This window comes from Acromyrmex echinatior, chromosome 9 (genome assembly GCF_024713525.1).
Source record: "Acromyrmex echinatior isolate Ae372 chromosome 9, ASM2471352v2, whole genome shotgun sequence".
NCBI lineage: Eukaryota > Metazoa > Arthropoda > Insecta > Hymenoptera > Formicidae > Acromyrmex > Acromyrmex echinatior.
Genome location: NC_141860.1, coordinates 11765541 through 11776950, shown reverse-complemented (window position 1 = coordinate 11776950; position 11410 = coordinate 11765541). Strand labels below are relative to the sequence as shown.

Genomic DNA, 11410 nt, shown 5'->3' with positions numbered 1-11410 from the left:
CGAGGGAATACATTCGTCAAATTATAGAATGCCACTATAAGAATTGAAAATAACAATACAAATTTTCTCAAAGTCCTTTGCTATTCTGGAATCTAAAGTGAAAAAACACAGGGATGTACGCGGCCGACATCGCTGCCTCGGAACTAACAGTGGTGAGAAAAATGGAGCTCTGTGTATATCCTTCACTATCCCAAATATTTGAAAAATAGTGAGAAAATAAGTTCTCTGATATATAGATATTCTTTTTATGTACGTATGATTATTTTAACGAGTTTTATTTCGGAAGACTAGTGCAAAGGCCAATAGACATTTTAAATTTCGAATAGCTTCAATGAAGTATATTACGAAGGGATAATAAAACATGGAAATATATATATATATATAATTTTCATTCGAAAAAGATTGATAATTATAAGTGATATGAAGAAATTGAAAAAATTTATAACGCAACGCGTAGCGACCGACCAAAACACCATATATATCCTTTTGCTGGGGATCGATCCTGTACAATCGTGGCTGCAATTTTTGCAATGTTGCGTCTGCAGCGTTCTTCCGTGTAAAATGCGATGCATTGCGTGTCATTTTAACAATTGCAGTGGCAGTTTCCAAATTTTTCGTTCGGAAATTTTATTGCAAGGTGAAATTCTAGGAAGAAAGAGAAAATAAAATACCAGCATCGATAAATATTAATTAAAAGAAGTAATTTATTATATCGAGAAACGATCGATTAATTCTGGTGATATAGAAAATTAATTTTTTTGTTTAAAAAGAATAAAATAGATATATAAATAATTGAAAGTTGATGAAAAATAAGTATCACACAGTATATGTAATAATCGAGACAAATATATCTGTGCCAAACAGAAACCGTATTATATAATATTCGCCCTTTCGATATTTTCCGTGAAGGAAATATAGGAAGAAAATAAAGAAAGTTTAGGATTCCGAATATAAAAATCAATTTTCGAAGGAATCTTAAAAGATGAAAATAACCAATTGTTTGTCGTCGAGAAAAAATTGGAAAGCTAAGCTTCTACTTGTATGAAGATAAAATTATCTCTGTAGAATAATGATTTAAAAAGGATTGTTAAAAATCGCAAAGCTTTCCGGCGTGTAAATTTACATTTATTACGTTTCAGCAAAAGAATTAATCTCGATGCGATGTCTATTTTGTAAGAAATGTATTTTCCTAAGAATTCGGGAACGTGATAAAACGCTTTTGGTCGGAAAATCGCGTCGAAAGCATACGCGAGCGAGCGGTTTGCGATACCGGCGATGCGCGATTTTCATGGAAATCGAAATCCACCGGGTAGCGAAAACCCTCAGCGGGTGGTAGCGGGCGGAGAGGACTTCGGAGTTTATGCCCCCGTCCACCCCACCACCCCCTGCTTCTCCTTCCTTCCTTCTTCCCTCCCTCCCACCCCTGCAGTCGATCAATGCGTGGACGGGTTTCACTTTCGCGGTGTTAAAGTGTTGCACCACCGCAAATTGAAGAGCCCGCACTGTCGAGAAAACTGGATTGCGGATCGCGATTCGTTCAATGACATTTTCCGTGCTGGCAATTATTTGATATTTTTTTCACAGAAAAAATTCTTTGTGATATTAATTTGATGTTTTAATCATCTCTAATTACACGTGAACGGATGGTATTATTTCGAATCCGTACTGTGAGCATGGATTATGCGTCTCTTTTCGAATATTGTCTAAAATAAGATCTCCGGACCGAAAGTAATGGAAAATATGGTCGAGAAATAACTATTCTAGATTACTGACCATTAAGTGTCTTTATTCGTTTGTTACTTATTTTTGTATCAATTTAGTCGATATTCCAAATAGTTTATGTTTCGATTCGAGTATATTGCAAATTTATCATTTCCCAGAATTGCGCGAATATATGGAGCAAGGAATAGAACTGCGCATTGCCAGGACTTTTTAATTATTCCTTCGATAACGATCGCGCCGATTAACTTTTGCAAGACTTAATGATGACGCCTGAGCTTAATCGAGTGTTTGCTCGGTGATAAAAATAAAAAACGTAAACCTATAAAAAAAATAACAGGTAAAAAATAGTGGGCATCAATGGCGAAGCTTCGATTATTCATTCGAAGTGTTATTGAACGGACGAGAGTGGAATATACGAGCTCACTTCCTAGAGATCGTTAGCAAGTAGGATCGAATAACAAGCGAAAGATAACACACATGTGACAGCGATATATACGATAAAATTAATAATCTCAAAACGTACTATAAAAATTCAAAGCCTTTCTAATGTACATATAATCCGCTTAAAAGGACATTTAATCCGTCATTCGATTGTACTTTCCGTGGCTACCACAAGAATATAAATTAACTACTATTATAGAATATTGTAGAATATTATAGAAGTCCTTAAGCTGTAATGCAGATTTTACCTATAATTCATAACGATGAAATTTGAGATCATTTTGCGCACGGAAAAATTTTATCGAAATATCTAAAAATTTAACTAGAGATACACATTTAAAAATAATTTTGTTGAACCATCAAAATAATTACGTAGGAAACTCAAGTATGATAAGCAATGCTGTGAAAAATATTTATATTTTAGGAACTATCCTCCTAGAAATTATTTTCCAACAAAATTATTTTTAGATTTGTATCTGGCTAAATTTTTATATATTTTAACAAAAAACTATTTTTTTTTTCGTGCGATAAATTCCGTGAAATAATTTTGTTAATCTTTATTTCTATGCATCGTAAATACAGTAGATATTCCAAATATAGAAAATATATTATTAAAGTTAATTAAAATTATTTTCTCTCCGATCTCTCCTATTTCAAACTGTAATTATATGTTATTAAAATTAAAAAAATAAACAATAAGATTAGAAACAATTTAAAAAATGAGGAATATTTTCGCGCAAATATTTCGCGTCTTCCGACATCAAATGATAAAGAGTTTTCGATTCTATTTGCAGCAAAGGATGGAGGCTAGCGAGTGGGATCACGCGACCTTGAGAGAGGAAGAATTCGAGCAGCATGCCGTGTATTTGGTACCGGATGTGTCGGCATCACCGGGCGATACCAATCGTGCCGAGTCGTCCTTGCCACGGAACCTGGTCCTCAAACCCTCTCAGGCCCTCAACGATGTATGTTCTTTTGCAAAACAAAACTCGTCTCGAAAGTAGAGAGAAGAAGCTGCGTGTTTAATCGTGAATCGCATCAGATTATCAATTCTTCGACGCTATCTAAGCTCACGCAAAGTCACGCGAAAAAATTAATCATTTCCGGAAAAAAAAATTACAATCTACTAGAATGAAACATTAAACGCCATCAAGCTGTAAAAATTTTGGAATTTAAATAGATATTTGTACACGCGAGAAATATTAATCGTAGACTAAGAAAACTACTAGTAGAAATTTGGTAATAATTTTACTTTTAGTCTCTCATTTAAAGTTTTCTTTTCATCTGTCTGCTATAGTTTATAATCAGCACAAGTTCCAATTACAATTTACATAACATATTGAGTTTTCAGGATGTTCACTGAAAACTTGTAAAAAAATTTTCTCAGAACTCTTCGATTTTTTCTAGATATTTTTATTGAAAATTCTAGATAATATATTAGAGAATTTTTTAATGCAACTTTGAAATAAGTTGGAATTAATAAATTAGAAGCAATAAAAACAAATTATATATTACAAATTAACAAAAAGGGATTCCCCACGAGACTATATCTAACATTGTCTACAATTGAAGCCGCGAAACCTACATAGAGATGGTTCATTACAATATCAAGCTACTTTCCCTGAGCACTGATAAAAATTCCGTAAAAATCCTTAATTTCCCTAAGGATAAAAAAGAAATCTCTGAGAATTCTAAATTTTCTAGGTTTTTCCAAATAAAGCTTAGTTTTATTCAACAGAATATATATATATATATATCATATATATATATATCATATAATTTTTACAAAAACTTTTATAAAATAATTTTTTCTTTTTTTAATTTTTCCAATTTCTCATCAAAAGTTCCCGCATGAAAGGAGATAATAAACAGCAATGACGTGAATGTTAATGATTGAAATGTCAAAAAGACATAATTTTTAGATAAATATAGGTTTTAGATAAATGGCGCGGAGAGAAGAACATGAAGTGCGCGAGAAGGCGTTGGCCGAACGACGACACCATGAAATCAAACTTGACCGAGAGACGAAGCTAATTAACTTACGAAGCATGACCTAGAGGCGAAGTTGAATCGTTACACTTTCCTCAACGCGATAGAGGAAAGGAAGAATCGAGAACGTTCAATGCAATCGGCGCGAAACTTTTGCTCGAAGCTTCTCTACGCCGCTTACGGAATTTCGAGTCCGGCGTGGAAATCGAAATGTTCGCGAATCGCGCAACGGTGTAATATATTGAGAACGAGAAGCGCGCGATGGGCTAATCGACGTCGGTCGAGCTTCCGTTTGTCAAAAGAGAAACAAAAGCATCGAAAGCGCGCGCTGGACTGAAAGCACCGAAGAGTTAAATTAGTTTTGCCGAATGGACGTTTCTATGCGCTAGGGCGAATTCTATTCTAACGTGAGCCGGAATGAAAATAGGTTCTATCTTCTGCCACGTATTTTAACACAACGCCGGAATAGATGAGAACGGGCGATGAGAATATCGGAGGAAGCAAACAATACGCTTTTACCAATCACCAATCATTTATACATTTTAGTAGTTTTTGCGATTTCCCGAACGAAGCTTAAAGACTCACAAAGAAAAATTTGTCGATAACGGCAAATTTTTCTATCGGATTTCGAATCCATGAGTCATACAATTGATTTATGATTTCGAATTAGCGCCATCGTAAAAGTAATTCCTTATAACTACTTATTATAATTCTTTCTACTTCATTTATTTTTTGTAAATTCGTCATATCTTTTATCAAAACATAAATTTTGTTTTTTTATATCAAGTTATAAAATATGACGAAACTTATTGGAAAGAATTGTTTATTTGATGTATAAATCGCAAAGACTAAATAATTAACTATGGATGTATAAATGGTGAGAACTAAAAGCTTAATTGATGTTTAGCTTCAAATATGCATCATTTCTCAATTTTAGTTGACTTGATTAATCGGAAATTACATGTGACAGGTGTTGGGTGTATGGAGCACCAGTTACATCCCCAAAGGGACACGTTTTGGCCCTCTGGTTGGTCAGGTGTATACGAAGGATTCGGTACCGGCAGACGCGAACCGAAAATACTTCTGGCGGGTAAGAAATCAATTTTACATCTCTACTTCAACCAAGATATTATTCGGATTAAGCGACAAATAACTCTTTGTCGAGGCAATGGTTAACGTAGACAGATTCGATAATATGAATGAAAATTTAAAAAAAGAAGACGCAGAAAAAGATTTAAGATGAGAAGCCAGCAAAGATCCAGAAAACCAGAAACTGGTTTCAACCAATCTAACAAGTCTGAAAGCAAAAATCCATGAGAAACCGTTGATACAACTCGTAATTTATCAATTCGTTATTTGGTTTCTCCACAATTTTCTCATGAAACGTACGATACAAATTACGATGAGAATTAACAAACACGAACGTTAATCAGTGCCTTTGCAATAGTTTCTTGTAATAATTCAGTATTTTCTCATAAGAAAATATTTGAAAAAATATAAAATGTTTGTAAAAATTTAAATTGTAATCTTGATTGAAAATATAACTTTAGAGGGTCTTTATAATCATATTATAGTTATCAAGAAAATATATTAATATTTTCATTGATAACATTTGCATTATAAACTCTTCGATAAGTATCATGTAATCTAACTGTTTCTTTTACTTTATATGCTTTATAACTTCTTTTATTAATAAAAATAAGATTAATAAAGACATTACATATATTTACTTGTTATTATTACGTTTCTTAATGTCTTATGTTTCAAATGAAAAAAAAATTTACCTGTTCATTTTTATACTATATTTGTACAAAATACTCAATATTGTATACATAATAAAACATGCATTATGACGCGAAAGAGTTAACAACGTAATAGTAAGCGATCGATGTTTATAGCATTAATTAAAAATTGCTACCAACATGAAACTTTAAGAACATATAAGAAATTTAAAAGATTTTCAGATCTTTTTTGACGTTTATATGTTTTGGGATATGATGGAACATATCTAGAATCAACGAATGCGTCCATAATTAAAAAACTGTCGCGATATTATAATGAAATCATTTCAACCGTCGCAAATACAAAAATAATTTTCGCATTGCTCAGGTATACAAGAACAATGAACTGTTCTATTACATCGACGGTTACGACGTCCAGAAATCGAATTGGATGCGTTACGTGAATCCCGCCTACTCGTCCGAATCGCAGAACCTAATAGCATGCCAGTATAAGGTAAAGTAATTTTGCAGATCGCATCTTGCGAAGGAGAGTGTATATTTTAAATCGCGTCTAGATTATGCGCAAGAAAAAAAGCTCACAATTGTTGCTGCATCCGTGTTTCAGATGAACATTTATTTTTACACGATCAAGCCAATATTACCGCATCAAGAGTTGCTGGTTTGGTACTGCAGGGAATTCGCGGAAAGGCTCAATTATCCGCTCACCGGTGAGCTGATGCTTCAGAGAATACGTAAGTAGATATATACTCCCCGTAAGCTAATATAATGTGGAAATAAAATTATAATATGAAAATTTAATGTGCAAATCAAAATCTCAATATACTGCTAACTTGTAATACATTAAAACGTTTAGCGTTGTGAGGAAAGCTATCATTTATAGCTTGTATTAAATTTCACTTGATTATTTATATATTTCAACCATATTTCATGACATTTTTTGTTGTCTGTGTTTATGAATAGTCTTCTGTATAAAATAGAAGTTATGATTATTTAAGTAGCTAGTGTCACATAATACGATTTAATTCGAATTAAGAGAATTTTATGTGCCATCTGTGTCCACCTATACAGCAAAGAATCTTTCAACTATATGTATAAACGATTTTGCAAGTTATAATGTAATATTACAGAAACATTGTAAACTAGGGGTGATTAACTGTTTTGTCTGGCGTATTATGGAGATTCGAAAATTTTTGGTGTGTCACTTTACTACAAAATTAAGCAAAAAAAATCTTACTTCTTCTCTTGCAATTGAAAGCAAAGAGACTTCTTCTGTTAAACAAAGTTTTTTTCTTTTACTGTGTTCTGTTTTACATTTGTTTTAAGGTAAATAATTTAGCATGAAAATGAACAAAATGAATGCAGCCAGAAAACTCAGATGTAAAAAATAAAATTTAGTGAAGTACAGTTCCTATTTTACTTTGTCATTTTTTATTTCTTTTCTCATACACAGCGCGTACTTCTTTAGACGCACTTACTACCGAGAATGTCTTTGCATGCTAGTAACACGTATATTATGGGTTAGCCATCCCTGTTGTAGACATATATAGAGTATCTCAAAATTCGTGAATGAAAATCTACAGCAAGTTCGTTTTCAAAAAATTAATTAAAAATTATTTGTAAATTTTTGTTTCAACTAACTACTGAGGTATAAAGATTTAAATGTGTAATTATAGATTATATTTAGTCACCTGTGAGTAAACTGAAGCGTGCACGCTCATCAGCACGCACTAATACTACGCGTGACTCATAGATAGATAATCATCATAATTGACCACATTTTAACTCTCATTATCTCTTAAAAAATACTGCATAAAATAAAAATTTACAGATAACTTTTTACTTAAACTTTTCGAGAACTTTCTTGCTATAGCATTTAGAATTTTGGGGCACTCTGTAGAATATAGCAAAGTTACAGCCAAAATTATGATAAATCCAAAACTATGGATATATTGGATTATAAATCTCTTCAATAGATGTTATACATAAAATCCTACTAGCATAATCCGTAAGCATAATTGGCACGGACAAATAAGTAAGTAAAATAGATACACACGAAAGCTGTCTTTAAAAATCTTTACAGTGCAATCGAATGTCGTATAACAAAATCCCATTTTGTGAACTTGTCTTGGTTGTGGACTGAAAACTCGTAAAATGAATTTCTTCTGTCTATTTTCTCATTTCTTATTATATTTGTTTTAATCACATTTAAAATAAAAATAGATATAGAAGGAAAAGTTCATAACAAGGACAGTGTTTAGTTTCGATGAGTTCACAATAGGTACGAGCGTTCGATCGTAAATAGAATAATAAAATTTATTTAAATAATAATAATAAAAGTTATTTAAATAATAATAGAAGGCGATATTTTTCTCGCTCACATATCCAAATTGTAATCTTTTTATATTGCATGGATTGTGTCCAAATTTACTTAAGAATATATATTACACATACTTTTCAACAAAACAAAAAAATTATGAAAAATTATAGATTTTTCTATATTATATTTTAAAGCAATACAAAAAGTTTGATAACGATTTAGAGACCTGAATAAAAAATGATTTCAATAAGTAGATGTTTTAAAAAATAATTAAATTGAGAAAAATTTTATTTAAACTATAAAATTGATTTACTAATTATAAATATTGACCTTGAAATGTTTAATATGCATATGATATTTATTTTTATACAGAAAGTATAAATTTTCAATTTAAGTTCAATTTAAGTTTCTTTTTACAGTAATAACACTTTCTTAAATATTACAATATTTATTATTATTATATATTTTTATATAATATTCATTATCAATTATTTTCAGGACAACAAGTACAACAATCAACGCTACCAACGGAAATTTCGCCCGCCGTTGACGTGATATCACCTCTGAAAGATCCATCAATCTACGAGAGACGTCAGATGACACCAACGGATGGTTCCGTGAGGTCAGACGAGGGTTACCATTCAAATGGCTATCACGATGAGATTTTGACACCACCAGAAGAAAGCAGTGAGTCCGATAGTGAGAACAACTACGTGTTGGATTTCAGTAAAAATGCCAAATCATCAGTGTGCAACGATGAAATTCTGAAGGAAGACAACACCGCGGCGAAGAACGAATATAGAAAAGTTAAGATCAAAATTTCCAAGACCTACGGTAACTTCCAGGCGACAAAGGGCATAGCTGACGGCCCGACGAAGGATAAGGAGCAGGAGTTGTCCAGCCGAGCGGTCACTCCGGAACTCCAAAAGCCAGTATCACCCGTCATTCTACAGAAAAGCACAGTTCTATCGACTGTGACTGAGGATGAGATATCTGAGAAGAACATGAAACCTTTCTACGAGCCGGAAGTCAAAGGTGGTAATCTGCCGATGTCCGGCAGATCCGCCTACATAGCTAACCCCAGCAGTTCTATTTTGGAGAACATTTTACTACGTAACAGCACAGACAACAACAACAATAGCCACAACCATCATCACAATGGCGGCTCGCAACAACACCATCAGCATCATCAGCTGCATCATCAGACTCACGTAGACTCAGTAACGCCGCCACCCTCCAGTCCCACCGAGATGGCATATTCCTACAAGAAGTCTCATCGTTACGGAAACATTTTGCCCTGCAGCCCGGATTCTAGTTCGAATCTGCCTCTACAAACGGACTCGTGCGTAAACTCGACCAGTGGCAACGGTGGTGCGCTATCTAGTATGCAGAGTCCCACTGGTAATCTACACTCTAGCACAGGAGGAGGGCTGCATTCGAGCACCGGTGGAAACAACGGCAGCTTACCGCCGCATCCGGGAAGTTTGCACTCGTCTAGCAATGCCGGTGGCGGCATACATTCCAGCACGAGCGTGCTCTCATCTAGCGCGATGCTAACGTCTACCAGCCCGCATTCGGCATCCACAACGGCAAACGGTTGTCTGCCCAAGCGGAAGACTAAATCGCCGTCGCCATCGTCAAGCCAGAACGGTGTATCCACCCCAACAACGATCCTTTACTCCGGCAGCTCCGGGACCGCTGGCTGTCAGATCGAGTCCGCCAGTCCAGTTTACCCAAACTCTGCTGGCAGTAGCAGTAGTAGTACCAGCAGTAATCAGAGCATCTCGCCGATTTCGCCGATTCAATCGCCCTCATCCTACAGTCCGTACGGTAGTCTGTACGGTCATCAGAATAGTTCGTTGCATCACAATATGGGCTCGTCGTTGTCTATCAATTGCACCGCCTATTCGCCCACGCCGAGCGGCAATGTCGTTTACGAGAGGACGACGGATGGCAGACGGCTAGAGGCCACTAGCAGTGGCGGCCATCAATTGCCCACCTCATCAACTATGCAAATTGATGGCAATCAGGCATTGATCACCGGCACGCACAATCTTCATCTCGGTCATCATCCGGGTCTTACAATTCATCCAAATTCTTCGTCATCTCTCAACAGATACTCACCGGCGAGCTCCTTATCACCGGACGATCATGGTTGTTCCCAGAGCGGCTCCCTTAGCCCCAATTCCCAGGGTTCGAGGGGTTACAGGTCGCTGCCTTATCCGCTCAAGAAAAAAGACGGCAAAATGCATTACGAATGCAACGTCTGTTGCAAAACCTTTGGTCAGCTATCAAATCTCAAGGTACACCTGAGGACGCATTCTGGCGAAAGGCCCTTCAAATGCAACGTTTGTACCAAAAGCTTCACACAACTCGCGCATCTCCAAAAGCATCATCTCGTGCATACCGGTAAGCTAATACGAGTATTAATCTTGATGTAATTGTCGAAGTAATTGGAAATAATAAAGTGATATTTCCAGTTTTTCAGCGCATTATTATTAAGAGAGACCTAAAGACGTCTGTGTTATCGATTAAATCATAATTTTTATATAAAAATTACTTATCCTCTTTTATAGATTTGAAAATCCTTTTCCAGGATTAAAGTATACGTATCTGTGAGATAGAGTTTATGCCGAGAACGACAAAAAATTTTGAAATTGAAATCTTAAGAAAAATTTTTTGTCATTCTCGACATAATCTCTACCTCACAGACACTATTAATGCGTATACTTTAATCCTGAGGAAAAATTTTTTGTATTTGTAAAAAAGGAAAAAAGTAATTGTTATACAAAAATTATGATTTAGTTGATAATACAGACAGCTTTAGGATCCTCTTAATGTATTTTATGAAATGTTCATTTTGTAGCGTTTAATTTATTTATTTAAGATTTAATTAAAAAATTTATATATTACTCTTTAAACTTTTTTAATAATTACTTTCCGTTTTCGTTCCTATGCAAAGATCTAACAGACATTATACTGCGAATCGTAATATCATATAACGTTATAACTGGACAACTAATTAATATATATATACGTAAAAAGGATTCTCGATTCTTTTCTTTACATCCGAATGCAACATTTCCTAAATACAAAGGAGATAATAATTGTCATAATAGATACAACTTGCTTATCAAGAGTTTGATTAAGATATTATCTATTATCAAATGTTTCAGATAATATATGCACATTTTTATAA

At 34.4% G+C, this 11410-nt stretch overlaps 2 protein-coding genes across 8 annotated transcripts in view; one reads left to right on the top strand and one right to left on the bottom strand.

Moving 5' to 3' along the window:
- The window catches only part of LOC105149810 (protein FAM76A), a 66380-nt gene that overhangs the window by 43363 nt on the left and 11607 nt on the right, over positions 1–11410 (bottom strand). The window lies entirely within an intron of this gene.
- The window catches only part of Blimp-1 (PR domain zinc finger protein 1), a 42078-nt gene that overhangs the window by 29222 nt on the left and 1446 nt on the right, over positions 1–11410 (top strand). For 3 of the 4 annotated variants that reach the window (XM_087409242.1, XM_087409241.1, XM_011062482.2), the window contains 5 exons: positions 2958–3128; positions 5123–5242; positions 6262–6387; positions 6499–6625; positions 8710–10620. In XM_087409242.1, coding sequence (XP_087265368.1) covers positions 2964–3128; positions 5123–5242; positions 6262–6387; positions 6499–6625; positions 8710–10620 — 2449 coding nt within the window. In that variant the 5' untranslated portion in view covers positions 2958–2963. Of the gene's footprint in view, positions 1–1430; positions 3129–5122; positions 5243–6261; positions 6388–6498; positions 6626–8709; positions 10621–11410 lie in introns of those variants that run through there. The other variant, XM_087409240.1, reaches the window with a different exon arrangement.